At 37.6% G+C, this 15,813-nt stretch overlaps 1 protein-coding gene and 1 long non-coding RNA gene across 3 annotated transcripts in view; both read left to right on the forward strand.

The window, feature by feature from the left end:
• LOC144031953 (calpain-1 catalytic subunit) overlaps positions 1-15,813 on the forward strand; it is a 34,893-nt gene that overhangs the window by 13,170 nt on the left and 5,910 nt on the right. The window contains exons 21-33 of the mRNA XM_077539498.1: positions 6,660-6,793; positions 6,890-7,064; positions 7,539-7,613; positions 7,777-7,862; positions 8,493-8,567; positions 8,638-8,792; positions 9,332-9,501; positions 10,664-10,675; positions 10,755-10,963; positions 11,054-11,102; positions 11,182-11,232; positions 15,390-15,447; positions 15,540-15,601. Coding sequence (XP_077395624.1) covers positions 6,660-6,793; positions 6,890-7,064; positions 7,539-7,613; positions 7,777-7,862; positions 8,493-8,567; positions 8,638-8,792; positions 9,332-9,501; positions 10,664-10,675; positions 10,755-10,963; positions 11,054-11,102; positions 11,182-11,232; positions 15,390-15,447; positions 15,540-15,601 — 1,311 coding nt within the window. The remainder of the gene's footprint in view (positions 1-6,659; positions 6,794-6,889; positions 7,065-7,538; positions 7,614-7,776; positions 7,863-8,492; positions 8,568-8,637; positions 8,793-9,331; positions 9,502-10,663; positions 10,676-10,754; positions 10,964-11,053; positions 11,103-11,181; positions 11,233-15,389; positions 15,448-15,539; positions 15,602-15,813) is intronic.
• LOC144031962 (uncharacterized) lies at positions 12,227-13,738 on the forward strand. Of its 2 annotated transcripts, XR_013287638.1 has the most exons (4): positions 12,227-12,541; positions 12,762-12,885; positions 13,193-13,353; positions 13,432-13,738. It is a non-coding gene; the product is annotated as an uncharacterized LOC144031962 (long non-coding RNA). The 2 variants fall into 2 exon arrangements; XR_013287639.1 differs by lacking the exon at positions 12,762-12,885 and having other exon boundaries at positions 12,233-12,541.

Below are 15,813 nucleotides of genomic sequence, written 5' to 3' on the forward strand. Positions count from 1 at the left end.
TTAAGTAAAGACATTTGGCACCAGTCAAGGGTATAGTTAAAATAATAATAATAATAAATGGAAGTAGACGCTCCACAGATTTGCTGAGAATCCATCAGACGGATGACCTTGTATAGGGAAATATGGGCGGGTCTTGCAATTTATAGCACCACAGGTGAATTCTTCCTCAACAAAAGCACAGTATTGCAAAGAAAACTGGCCAGTATGGATTGTGTCATAAATCCAATGGTGACTTTGCATACAAGCTCAACTTGTGTGCGTACATGAAAATTTCTATGCATTTATTAGTGAATGAAACCCAATGTGAGCAGTTGTTGTTGTTGCGACTCTCTCAGTTTGTCCCATCAGAGCTCGCCACAGCGAGTCACTGGCAGGATTTGTTAAACATTGTTTTTACATCACGATGCCCATCGTCACATCCTTTTTTTTTTTTTTTTTTTTTTTTTGCCTGGGCTTTGGACTGGCCAGTAATTGACCTCCAGTGAGTGCACAAGTTGACCATTGAAATTGATTTTATAATGTTGACGAAACAAATATGTTATGACATGGTGTTTATAGAATTTACAGTACAAAAAAACATTGTGGTTTTTCTGTGTCATTCAAGTAATTTACTGTACCTAATTTATTTTGTGTGTGTTTGTGTGGCCTGTGTTGAACTACCAAACTATTGCGACACCTTCAACAAGCCAGGGCAGTTCGAATATTTTAGCATGCAACAACATGTTATCAAATAAAGGTGGATTGCAATTTTTTTTTTTTTTTTATGGTGACGTATTTGGATCATTAACATATTCACTGCTGTATAGCCTCGGGGATGTGCTGCTATTATATAACAAACCAAGCTTTCTCACACATGCTGTTCCACTTGGACACAATACAAGACACACAACCTATCTGCCCCGGTGAGTTAACACTCTGGGATCTTAATATGTAATTTATATATATATATATATATATATATATATATATATATATATATATATATATATATATATATATATATATATATATATATATATATATATATATATATATCTTTACCTTCATTTTAAAATGTTGCTTAAATAAATGAACAGTTATCAGTTTTGGTTCCTTGTTTTTGCATTGGCTTGCATCGATTGCGTCATAATCGCTGATATTGCATATGACTTTGTATACAAATACAATATGTATTGTATGTGCAAAGTTACAATCTGAAGCACATATAATGCATGCGATGAATGTCAGTTGCCTAAAAATGCAAATTGTTCAAATGAGCATCTTTGAGCTTGACAGCCAACAGCACCCATACTGCTTTGCAGCTAAAACCACATATACAGTACATGGATGTATTTCACAACTATAAAATGGTTTGCAATATAGTGACAAATATGCATCCAAATGTCAAATTTGAGATCAACATTGTTTATTTACCTTACATAACAGTAAGATCTGCTCAATGATCTTGGAGCTGTAAAACCGGCTCAATCACTTTGTTAACATGATTCATCTTCTCATTATTGACAGTCGAATGTGTCTGCTTTTTTTCAAAGGCATAAAAGACACACATTGATGTGCAAAACTTGTGTCAATGACACGGGATTCAACTTTTACCAACCTGCATGCTTAAAATGTGATCTTTGTGATTCTCCGTGCTCTTACATTGTTGTCATGAGAAATCTACTTTCAGTATACCTACCTGAGTTAATTACAGATCTGAAGAAAGGTCATCAATGTAAATATTTTGTTTCGACACACTTAATAAATAAAAAATTCTTGATACTTTTGAGATGCTAACTACTGTCTTGCAGAATATAATGGGAAGTTGAACATTCCTTATTTGCTGGACTCTAAGTCACAAGTCCCACTATAGGCCAAAAATGCATAATTAGGTAGAAAAACAACATCCATAAGTTTCACTGGAGTATTAGTCGCATTTTTTTTTTACAAACTACTTGCCCAAAAAACACACATGACGTCATCTTTGAAGGCAAGTTATAATATTAATAAAATAATAGACAACAGGCACAATGAAGGTTCACTATTGTAGCTTGTGGTCTGCAGAACATGATTTTTTTATTTTTATTTTTTTATTTACTTATTTATTTTTTGGCATTTTAGTTCATTCCTTCTCAGGTGTCTCGAACGTTTATTGTTTACAAATGTAATTGTTAAGGAGTATGAGATATTGATGCGGACGTCTAGAGTGCCCTCTTGTGGCTGACTGTGAAATTATATAACCCTGGTGTTTTCATTTATAAGACACTCCGTAGTACAAGTAGCAAGAACAGCCTATGAAACCTATGAAAAAAAAGTGTGACTTATAGCCCGGAAAATACAGTAATCTGTAGCTAAAAATGCTGAGGCAGCGAAGTCAGTGAAACTAAAAAATTGAGTCACACACAAATATGTTGGCATTGAGCATTTAGAATAATTATGTTTTGCTTTATTATTATTTCTGACACCAACTGAATTAAAATACTTGCGTAGAGATTTTGGAGTACATTATTATAATATTTGTGTGGATAATGTTTCATGCATAATCATTATCACTTTTATTAAGAGCAGAATCTTCCATTATTTTCAAGTACAATGTATTATTGGAACCTGACAGTTTGACCACAAGCCACGTCTTGATGTTGGTCACATAGTGTATAGTGTAGTGGTTCATAAACGTTTTGGAGGTAGTGAACCCCACCAGATTCCTATGTGCATTCACCAAACCCTTCATTATTAATTAAAAAAAATAAAAATAAAATAAAAATAAAAATACAAAAAAATAAAAAAATCCAGTTGATTAATATATATATATATATATATATATATATATATATATATATATATATATATATATATATATATATATATATATATATATATATGTATATATATATATCCCCAAATTCAAGACATAGGGTGGTGAAAAAAATGAATAGGCAGAGTGGCATTTTAATTGAATATGGCTCATTTCCACGCAGCTTATTAAAGATGCATTATAGAGTTTAAAATGTTAATGTTAAAGCCTTTTGTACATCATGCATGCTCCATCAATGCCCAGATGAGTACAAAAAGCCTTGACTTTTTAACTGTGACCGCACCTATCAGCTTGTATCTTGTCTTCAGTGTGGAGTATTCAGGGTCAACACTCCACAGTTATTTGGGGGTGGGGAGGTAACGTCAAGCTCGTCTCCGCGGACATGCAGTGCTAATTAGCAAGTGTACGACCGTACAACACAATTGGAAACTGGAAAAAAAACAACAACACACACACACAAGAAGAGGCTGGCTTTGAACACGGCCCAAACTCCAGCTCAGACTCCAAGAAAACTGAAAAAACGAAGAGCACATACACGCACACGCACCCCGTACGAGCTTAACACAGAGGCTCAGGCTGCAGTTACACTTTAGGCCAGAGGTGGCAGGAGCAACTCCACAATGCATCTTTAAGGAAATGTTCCTTTAATTTTGCTACATAGTTGTGCTGAACTAGAGTTGCTCAACTTTTCATTGCAAATAATGCAGTTCGGACGCTGACTCCCATCACTCAACTCAATATTTATAGAGCACTTTAAAACAACAACCGTTGTTTTCTTGAGATGGAACCCAGATACAATGAAAAAAGCAGAGGCCCAGAATTGAACACCATACGTTCCGTTATACATGTGAATTCATATTGCACATATTTGTCCGGTCACCTTTTTTTTTTTTGCTTAGTAGTATGAAGAGATTATCTTAATAAAGAAATCACACGACGTACTATCACAACAGTCCCAAGTCGACTACTGAGCTCACCAAATTCCCTGCCACGCAGATAGGCCAAATGGCGAATGATCACCAGCAGCCAGTGATGGCCAAGCGGGGCACATCATCACAAATCATATGAGTTGGGTGTGTGAGTGACTCACTGAACCAAGGTCGATCCAATCTAGGTTAAGAGCTCATTTCCCACTCAACGTGTGGGATTTATTTTGCGATTATGCTGGCAATCATCCGTCCTAAAAATTCAGCTGGACAGTCTGTGGCTCTTAACAAGATAAACAGAATTGACTGATGGTTGGATGGAGACGCACCCATCTCCAAAATAAACTCTCTGTGTTTATTTCCCATTAAAGAAGGGTTTGACTCTTGACTGTGGGTTCAACTTTCAACTGCCACCTTCATCAAATAGTAATCACGGTAAAGGAGGCAGGCTCTGCGATTGGCTGGCAACCAGTCCAGGGTGTCCCCCGCCTATTGCCCAGAGCCAGCTGGGATAGGCTCCAGCACCCCCTGGGACCCTTGTGAGGAATGAGCGGTCAAGAAAATGGATGGATGGATGGAGGCAAGCTTGGCCTAATTTTTTAAAACTCTTATTCCTTAACAGAGCTAAGTCACGACCGAAATGCCTTCTGCAGGCGTGTGTATGAGCATCTTGAATGCACGTCATAACAAAGATGGTTATGGGACCGTCAACAACCCTGAGCCGTTCTTCAATCAAGACTATCAACGCTTGAAGGAGTACTGCGTCAACCGGAAACTACGATACATTGATGATATGTTCCCTCCCGACATAAGATCCATTGGCAATGGCCTACTGTCACCCTCAGACCTGAGTAATGTACAATGGCACAGACCTGGGGTAAGAATTTTTTTTTTTTTTTTTAATGACAAACTCCTGTGATTATATGCATCCCAAAACATCTAATTTCAAGTTATCATAGTCAAAATAAAGTGGACCCTCAAGAACACAGTTCATTACAAGTGTAGCCTACAGATTGCATACATGCAAATGCATAGTCACAAGTTCTTAATTTCATAGTGTTGTTGTTTCACCATGTCTCTTTCAGAAATTGGTTCCCAATCCATCATTTGTTGTTGATGGTATTTCAAGGTTTGACTTTGGTCAAGGTTTACTTGGTAAGAAAATGACTGAATTCATAGCCGTTTAAAAATATTTTTATTGTGTTTGTCCTCACCTTCACCTTCCTAACCACTCACTAAATATGTGTTGTCACAGGAAACTGCTGGTTTCTTGCTTCCCTGGGTGCACTGACATTCCAGAGCACTGTCTTCAAGCATGTTGTTCCTCTTGAGCAAAACTTTGTTCAGGAATACTGTGGACTCTTTCACTTTCGGGTAAATACACAATTTAGATGAAAAGGAATGAAAATTGTGCTTGTCTTTTGGATTTTCATTACATGTTGTCATGGTGTATATGTGTTTTAGTAACATGGCTCATAAAAGCAGTTCAATGCATGTTTTTAATTCACAGACCATTCCCTTAATAGAATACATATATATATATATATAATATATATGTATATAAACAATACAGAAGGCCCTCAGTTTGTTCAATAGTTCTGTTCTTACGGTGGCAACAGAACAAAGGGGCCTATTCACTAAAGGTTTGCGTCGCCTTTGCACCGCGCTAACCGGCAAAAATGGAGCAATTAGGGAGCACCTAATTCACTAAACACGTGCAAATGGGGAAATCCGTCACTAAGTGCTCTGCCGAACAGATTGCGTCACGTGCGCCGGTGTTATTTGCGCGTATGTAAATGAGGTAATTTGCATATTTTTGACGCAAAATATGCCCACCCCAATGCAAATAAGACTCATTGATATACAACGTCTAATTCACTAACGCCAGCGCAAATAGCAACAACGCGTTTGCGTGACGCAAATAACGTTTTTGGAAAGCATATATTAACGTGACGCACCTCGATCTCCAGCAGTGCATGCCATTTGCCGCATAACATGCGCGGCTGATCACGCAGAAAGGAGAGAAAAAGAGAGAGAAGGGGAAATATTTCCGTGTTAGTTTAGGACACATAACGTAACCGGCAATGGCGGGGAGGCATTTTACGATCATTTTTACGTGCGAGATGCATTCTGTACGCCCACGCCAACCTCTGAAAATATATTTTTAAAACACGATCGCACCAATAATTTGTACTTTATGAATGAATGGTCATTGTCGTTCTCTCTGCTCTGTACAGCTTAATGGCGCTCTAAACGCTTACTCTCGGTCCAACCTCGCTTTCTGATAATGTCATCTTTCTCGCAACTGTTAATATAACAACCATGTTCTTGGCGCAAATCCATTGCCATGTGTGGTAAATCAAGGTGCAAATTTGCTCCAAGCTGTCAGTTTTGTGGGCGTGTTTGCGCCGGTATATGATTAGAACAATATCCTTATTGAATAGGTGGGTAACTGGGCGCAGACTGCGGGTGCAATTGTGGTGCAATATTTTGCGCTATTACCGGAGCAGCGCATTCTTAGTGAATATGCCCCAAAGTTGTTTAAACCCAGTCCTGTTAACCTATGCTAATGCAGTAGTTGTCATAATTACAGTAATTATGAATACCTGTATTTACTGTATTGTAAATTTACTGTAATTATGCACATCTACTATTATCATAATCAATAGTTCTACTTTTAATAATAATAATAATAATAATAATAATAATAATAAAACAATCAGATGAAAACCAATTAACAGCAGTAACTGAGGAGCATGTCTTGTATCACATGACGTATTCTTCCGCCAGTGCGCAAACTAGCTCATGATGCCCCCTCGAAACATCATGTCTGTGGTAACAAACAAGCCTGTAATGGAAAATACAACAAACTGTGATTTAAACATTACATTGTTGCAAACTAAACAGTAGTAGGCTAATAATGTCTCACAACATTTCAGTTCTGGAGATTTGGCAGATGGGTCGATGTAGTCATTGATGACAAGCTCCCGACACTCAATGGCAACCTTATTTTTGTCCGCTCCAAAGACCCAACAGAATTTTGGCCTGCATTGCTGGAGAAAGCTTATGCTAAGTATGGACATGTCTCCGGAAATCATTTCTATTTAAAAAAAAAAATATATGTTTAGTTTTGTCGTCTTTGCAAGTAATTCCAATGTACTTGTGTCAGAGTGTGTGGCTCCTATTCAGACATGAGTTCTGGAACACCCAACGAGGCGTTGGTGGACTTCACAGGTGGTGTTCACATTTGCATCGACCTGTCAGATCCTCCCCAAGACCTTTGGGAGCTAATGTGCAGAGCCGGACAATCCATGTCACTGATGGGATGTGGCACTCCTCAAGGGGTAAGCTCGACCATAAAAGACAATTCAGGGATATTTTCATTATTTCATTGTGGTGGTATGGGGGTGTTGGGTGTGCCAGTGATCCCAGGAGCTAAGTTGTCTGGGGCTTTATGCCCCTGGCAGGGTCACCCATGGCAAACAGGTCCCAAGTGAGTTACCAGGAAAAGCATGGCCCAAAGTTAACTATGTTGAGTACAAACTTTGGATGACATTTCTACTCAGATTCTTTAGGGCATTTCAAGATTGTACAAGTCAGTTTCATTCACGCTGTGAGAGCAAACTTGCACATAAAAGAAAAGCTTAGCGTAAGATTAAGTTATTGTTATATAAGTGCCCACGAAAGCAAGATCTGTCACTTCACATCTTGTCAAAAACGAGCAAGTAAGGAGCCAAATGAAATAACATGCTTTTTTTTCTGTGCGGTCACGATGTTTGTTATGTGATTACCTAAAACGTGCTTGCTGGGACTTGCAGGAGACACCAGCCAACACTGTTTTGCCAAATGGATTGGTTCAAGGCCACGCCTACACAGTCACAGGGGTCAAACAGGTGAACGATTGTGACTTCTGTTCTAATGAACATGAAAGTTGTAGTGTAAATGATCATTTTTGGTTACGTTTGTTTCATGAATGTTTCATTCAGGGATAGGAGTCGAGTGTGTTTAAGAGGATGAGAAACTCATGTGGTGTTCTCTGTTGCCTTTATTTGACAGATGATGAGTCGCGGCCAACCAGTATATCTGGTGCGTTTGTTAAACCCCTGGGGCAAGGGGGAGTGGAACGGAGACTGGAGTGATCGGTAGGTCCCGTCAGGCAAAGTAATCACTGTCAATCAAATACAATCAGGATCATTTCCTAGCCATACAAGAGTGTTAAAAAAAAAAGACTTTTAAAGACTATTCCTAATTCTACTTGAAAATGTCAGAGGTCCTTTCATTAGCTGTATAATCACCATCTACTACAGCACATATTGTAAAGGTCATAATGATTAGTTTCAGCCAAACTCAAGAGTTGATGTACAATATTGTATATAAACTTTTATTTTGTGAAGGGTTTCTTTTGGCTGGAAATGTAAACGAGAAAGTGGGAAGCGATGTTGATGATGACGTTATGACTGAATGCTTTGAAATTGCAAATTCTGCTTGGAATTTCAAATGATTTCAAAATTCCAAAACTAAATTAATTCACCAGAATAGGAACATGAGAAGTATTGCAGGACATAGATAGAAGATACAGAACCCCCAGGTGCTCCTGATGCTGCGCCATCAGTAGTCAATGCAAAGTTAGTGTGAATCTTCTTGAGTGCCATACAGGTGAAAGAGCATTTCCCATGTTACCATTATGGCCCCAGTATTTCAGAAATGTGTGCTGGAGCTTGTCTGTTCAAGAGTGAGCACTTTGAAATGCTGCTTCTTCTCCAAATTGCCAGGTCACCTTTGTGGGAAACTGTGAGCCCACAAGATCGAGCTCTGTGTCTTTCTGTGGTTGAAAATGGGGAGTTTTGGTAAGCAGCGCAAAATTAATTAACGTGATGCTACTCATTGATGATTCTCACCAAACAATAATTTCCACAGGATGAGCCTGGGAGAATTTTGTCGATTTTATAATGATCTTGACATCTGCTGTCTGTGTCCCGACTTCCTTGACGAAAACTCGTCCTGCCATTGGAAGACGTCCTTCTATGAGGGCAGATGGCTTGCTGGGAAAACAGCTGGAGGATGCATGAATGGTACCGTGGTACTTTTGAACAGATGGACTTAATTCAGTTACTAGCAAACAACCTACCTACACATGTATAGGTTTTTGTCTTGTTTTTGTTGTGGAACTGTTTTAAGCTACAGTGAAATTTATAGTATTCTGGTACATGTTCGTAATTTTTCAAAAAACAGGAAAGCATATTGACAATGAGACACATTAGTATATGTGGGTCGATGCATGTGGACAGTTGTCCACGACTCTGTGAGCGCACACTAATTTCAGATTTTTCGTTACATTGGCCCATCATTGATGGATGCCCGCCTTTCGGCAAGTGCTCTATGACGCATAAACTGAGCATCGACTGAAGCAGGTTTACGTCCGTAAATTCGGGTCAGTACAGACGCTCCATCTCAGTCCGAGGTTTCATGTCATAAAGCACTCACCGAAAAGTGGACATCCATCAACGACAGGCCGATGCAGCGACGTGGTTTTGCCTAGATCTGGTTATTGGTCATCAACAACGCCGGAAGGCTGCTGGACAAACTGACAAATTGTTTGTTTACATTACAGAGCAGAGCTTCTGGACTAACCCGCAGTATCGAGTCAGGATTGACCAAGTTCACAGTGAATGTGTTTCCAAACAAGGGGAAAGAAACATGCTGGTGTCCCTCATGCAAAAGCCGGACAAAAGAAACAGAGCCCTGGTCAAGACTCTTCATATTGGATTCTCAGTATTTGAGGTCAATAGCAACATGTTTAATGCTGTCATTATTCATATACTGAAATAGTGCTAGTAAGCCAAAATGTGTACAAGAACAAAACAGTTCCTAATATATAATTAAAAAAAATAATAACTTAATAGCTCAGTTTTGTTGACTTATTAGTATAAGAAACATGCAGTGCAGTGTGCCCTCAAAAATGGAATAGTCAAAATATTATGTAGTTGTTAGTTTAACCAAAGCACTCAGGGAAATTAAAATGTGCCTCACAAGCTGTTCAAAAATTTGCTTTTAGCTGTTGGTGTGTGCACTGTATCTTTGTCTTTGCTACCTTATTGGGGCCCATGCTCACGGTTTTCCCCGGTTTAACTACCATTGTGGGGACCGACTTGTGGGGACATGTTGGTGGACCCTACAAGTTCAGTCCTCTTTTGGAGGTTCAAGACTTGGTTTTAGAGTTCAGGTTTGAATTGGATTTTGTTTGGGGTTAGGGTAATTAAGGCAATCAGTTGGGATGGTTAAGGTTTGGTAAAGGGGCTAGCTTGGTCCTCGAGGGCCGGAGTCCTGCAGGTTTTGGATGTTGCCCTTCTCCAAAACAGCTGATTAATGGTCAGCTCATCAGCAAGCTTTGCATAAGCCTGATAACTATCCTGTTGGTTGGAATCAGCTGCGTTAGAGCAGGGAAACATCCCAAACCTGCAGGACTTCGGCCCTCGGGGACCAAGTTTGCCCACCACTGGAATGCATTACGTCAATGAGATGTCCCCATTAAGATACAAAGACAATCGTGTGCATGTTGGGAAAAAGTTTGGCCCTGACCCCTGTTGTATATGATATACGCATGCAAAGTACGCACAGTCATTTTATAAAGGCATCTCTGACCCGGCTGCCCGATACAATGCGACAAATTCAGCAATTGCAAAGAAATGTACACCGCAAAATTAGCTGGGTTTATGTACATTGGATTCAGATTATTTGAAATAATTAGATCAGATTTTTTTTTTTATTGGCTATTTATTTAAAGATTATTTGAACAAATTGAAAGTCAGGCAGCAAATTGAATGGAATTCATTTTGTTTTTTCTGTGTTTGTATATGTTTGTATTTTATTTAATTTCACAGAAAAATAACGGAGTCTTGGTTTTTTTTGTCCCCAACATGAACCCATTTTTCTCAAATTCCAGGTACCACAAGAAGTGAGTATACTTCCATCGGTATCATCCATTGAATGTTGCGATTTACTATAAATTCCGTGTGCATTAAACTGCATTTCAGTTGAAAGCGCAGAGAGAAATGTTTCCAGCATCGTTCTTCAGCACCAACAAACCGGTTGTGCAGACTAAAAACTACATCAACGCCCGTGAGGTGATGGAGCTCGTCATGTTGCGGCCCGGGGACTACCTGATTGTACCGGCAACTTTCAAGCCCAATGAGACCGCCTCCTTCATCCTGACCATCGTCTCCAAGGCAGAGGCCCATATCCAGTAAGTCTCAGGAGTTCCTCCTAAAATGCAGTTCATGCACTGCTTACATTCCAATCGAGTTCTTGACCTTTACAAAATATCTCTCCACAGTGAGACTTCTGGTGGTCATAGCTATGGACGTAAAGATTCAGCAGTAGAGGTTGCATGACAAGATTATTTGAATGAATTTAAAACAAAAACAAATCTTTCTTGTCGATTTAACACTAATTGTTTTGTAGACAGACGCTGACGATGACAGGAGAATCTTGTTCCGGCAATTATTTGACAAGGTATGTTCAAGTGGAGCAACACACATTTTTACTTGGATGCAACTCAACTCTCAACTCAACTTTGTTTATATAGCACTTTCAAACAGCCTGAGCTGTCACAAAGCGCTTTACAGAAACCAAAAAAAAAACCCAAACATAACATAATAACATAAAACATTAACACTAATACAATCACAACAAATCAACATTCTTCCATTCCTAAATACGCTTTGATGTTTGAAGCAGTTATAGATGAAAGAGGACAGAAATCAGTTGATCAGAGACGTGAGCTCAGCGTGCATGACGTCACACACGTTTGCTACCCCTTACGAAACGAAAATATATTGCAATATATAGCAAAATATCATGCAATACATTTAGCGATATATTCCCATATATGACATTTAGTATTTATATTTCACTATATATTGCAATATATGCATAGACAATATATGTGTATATATTGATAAATATAAAAAATGTATTGCAGTCCAGACCAAAAGGAGCACTATATTTTTACGTGTAACAGATTGTTACAACAATATACTGTAATATATGTGTATGCGTGTGCGCTCACATATTCCCACTATAAACTGTACAACATTGAGAAAATACAATGAAGACAAAAAATTGCATAATGAAATATTTATTTTTGGCCACCTTGAAATATACTTCCATTGTTTTCAACCCTCCACACTGGATCTTGGACGTATGCATGAATACAGACATGGATGTTGTGGCAGATCAATTAGCATACATTTTCTTTAAAAAAAAAAAAAAAAAAAAATCAAATCAAAAATCTGTTTTCAACTATGAAATTCCCTTTCATACCAACTACATTTTCAACATTAAACATCTGGTTCTTCTTGGAATATCCGTTTGATCAGAATCCGGAAGGATATATTTTCTTTTCATTTTGGATCGGTCCATTTTCAATGTTTGTCATAGCCTAGCTGCTCTGTAGCTTTAGCTCGTTTGATAGGAATGAGATATAAATAACTACATTTACCAGAGTGCTCAGCGCGAATGACAACCAATCATAGCGCACGCAATGTCTTTGGCGCATGCGCAATGTTAGGCGCGAAGAAACATTTGAACGCGAGACTAGAGTATGCCGAGTAGCTCGCTCCCGGCGACGGTAAAAGAATTGCCCGGAGCAGAAAATGTCAAAATATAGGTTCGGACTTCGCCCTCGTTATCAACTGGATAATTTATTTTGACCCAGTTGCCATTACAAACACGACGTATCTTGTTCAATGTCGCACAACTAACAGCAAGAAGCCTGCTAATGGATGGCCCGTCGAAGATGCTGTTGTTCTTCAGTTAGCAGGTGAGTCGCTCTTCTCAAGCACAATTTATCACTTTTCTCCTTCAAGTTAGCGTTGCCTTATTTAAAAAAAAAACAAAAAAAAACGCCAAAATGTTTGTTCTGTTTAGTTTAGCATACGTGTATCCTTGTTTGACTATTTTAATCATTTATTCTGTAATATTTTTTTCAATTACATTGGTGTTAACATTGACATTAAATTTGTATTTGTTAATTAATATAGAAAAAGAGGCCACACTGAGAGCTGCTGTCTAGCCAGGAAAACGACGTCCTCATCAGTGATCTGCAGAGCCAGATCAAGGCTTTATGTAAAGAAAATTCAAAACTGTGAAGCATGGTAGTTAAAGGCGAGTATTGAGCATTATGTAATTCATTATTATTGTACATCATATGGTATTTAGACAACTATAGCCTGAGGCTGATTCTTAATGTGCTATCTACATCTAAAAAGCAGTCGCCCATTATTGGCATGTGTAGTCAGATAGGTAGGACCACTGTGGATAAAAGGATGAACGAGCATGATAAACTGTGCATGGAGTCGGTGTCTACTCTAAATTACTCCAGTTATAATTATTTGATATGTCAACTGATGTGTGGCTTCGTGGACAAAGTTATTGACTGTCTGTATAATCTTGTACTTTAAAAAAAAAATAGAAATTCCTGCTCTGTTGGTGGAGGTGAAAAAGCTAGTTTCCCACAACACCGCGACCAACGAAAATGTTGACAACCGCCCCACCAAAGATGCTGTTGGACCAGATGCTGAGAGTGACTATCTCGGCGAAACATCACTTTGCATACTTCGCGGACCCACACAAGTAAGTACTGGTATTTGAATTTCTAACATTAGAACTTATAGCATTATTGCTTGTGGTGTTTTTCTCTGTGTTGTCCAGCAGTTTCCCGGGGCCAAAGAAGCTGATGTGAGAAAGTCCACCAATAATCGAATCTGTGAGCTAAGACATCAGGTGAAGCGGAAATTGTAAGCTTTATAAGTATTTTCAACTTGTGTATTGCACTATTATAGGATAATAAATAATAATAATAAATAAATTTGTTTGTACTTATACAAGATTGCACTTTCAAGAATTTGCACTGTTTAATGCTGTTCCTGTGAACAAAGTACATGTCTGCCTCAAAATCCTGTAGTTTTTTTTGCTTTTCTTTTAAAAGGAAATAAAGGTGAATTTTGATAAATGCCGATTAGTCTGTGTTAATGATTTGCCCATATACTGTTTGTTACACATTTCTATATAATTACACACCTATTCTATAATGTAATAAATATATTAATGCACATATTTTTACATATTTATGGTACATTCTACCATATATTTTCTCATATATTTTTACATATATGTTCATATATTTCTCCATATATGTAAAATACATTGACACATACATTGAAAATATATGCAACACTATATCTTTACATATATTACCAATACATTTTCCTGTATAAATTACAAGGCATGACTGGATATTTATGAATATATAATTAAATATATTTTGGAATATATAAACAAATATATTATATCTTGTACTCAATATATTGTGATATATGGAAAGCGGCAATTTTTTGGATATTTTGCAATATATTACAATATATTACATGAAGATATAATATCTTGTGTAATATATTATCACTAATATAAAATTCCATATATTTACAATATATAATATATTGTTGTATATACTGGGAAATAATATATTTGAATATGTTGCAATATATTTCAAATAATATATTGGTAAATATATTTTCGTTTCGTAAGGGACAAGCTAAGTTTGCTTATAAGCTAGCTCATAAACAAGCAGCTGCTGCGTTCGTGTTGACAGGTGTGAAGTAAATGTTGATTACCGTACACATCATTGTCGATATATTTAAGCGGAAAAAGTCCGCCCACTTTTCTGGGGTGTGTTGGCATTGCACTGCTGAATGAGTCACTTGTTGGCATGAAGATTCAAACTGTCACTTACAGTTGGCACACCGTTGCCTTTCATGTCAAGTGAATTTCAACTCTGAAAGAAGTAGTGACCATAACCTTTTGAACTGTATTTGTTCTGCAATCATCAGTGGCAAGACATCAGGATAAAGAGTGTACTGGTTTTGATAAATAAAAGGTATTCAGTTATCTCTTTTATCCTCCAGTTTGGCGCACAGATCACTGATAGACTCTTGTTAAAAGCGTGACGTGAATTCGATCCTCATCCACTACACACTTATTAGGCACTAACCACAGAATATATCGGATCAATTAATTTTTAAATGTGACCCTTGTGACGATAAGCGGTTTAGTTAATGGATGACTGGATAAATTATTGATTGATTAATTGGAGAAGACATAAGTTTAATATTTAGATTAAACTTGAGCTCGCCCTTTGGAGCACCACATCAGTTTTGAGATCGTTTTATCAGATGCTGACCTCGGTAAATCAGTCATTAAAGTGAAGGATGCTACATTTTAACAGATCAAGTTCATTTTTCGCCTTAGAGGTTTTAGTATAAATTGTTAAAACACAAACAATACACAATAAGGTTTTGATTATGTGTGCAGTGGATTAAAAAAAATGTTGGACGTCCTCATAACATCAAATGTCGAAAGAATTAACACATAACAGGTGCTCTCAAATTTGGCAGGCAAAAAATGTTGATGAAAAAAGCCTTTTGAATTAAGTGACTAATCGTGATTAATCAAAATTCTAAGATGACTAATCTGATTAAAAATACAATTGTTTATATATACATATATTTAATTCATTTAATTTAATTTTTGTAGCGCCCGCTATCCCCACCGACATTTGCATCTGATTTTTAATCTCAGAAAGTTCATCACATAATCTTATTTCATTTCAGTACGATGAAGTGGATGCCGAACTGCTTCAGAAGCTCCTCAATGATAAAGTCTTGAAAGGTAACATTGGGACAATTTGCACAAATACTATCAAAGGAATTCGCTTGCATGGTTCTGATGTGCTGTTATTTATTTATTTATTTTTCCTGTAGGAGACTTGAAAACTGGGGGCTTCAGTATTGATGCATGCCGCAGCATGGTTGTTATGATGAGTGTATCCTTTTTAGTTTGTGTTCTAAGTCAGGCAGAACAAGACCATAAATAAATAAATGCATATTTATTCCCCACATCATGGGATCCACCAGCCAATGTTATTATTTTGGTTCAGAACCGGATATACTGGTGATGATGATCCAGGAATGAATTTATGGCCCTTGCTAGAATTCTTAAAATGAGGGCATTGAAAATGTATTATTTGAGGATTCC

Source organism: Festucalex cinctus, chromosome 12 (assembly GCF_051991245.1).
Source record: "Festucalex cinctus isolate MCC-2025b chromosome 12, RoL_Fcin_1.0, whole genome shotgun sequence".
NCBI lineage: Eukaryota > Metazoa > Chordata > Actinopteri > Syngnathiformes > Syngnathidae > Festucalex > Festucalex cinctus.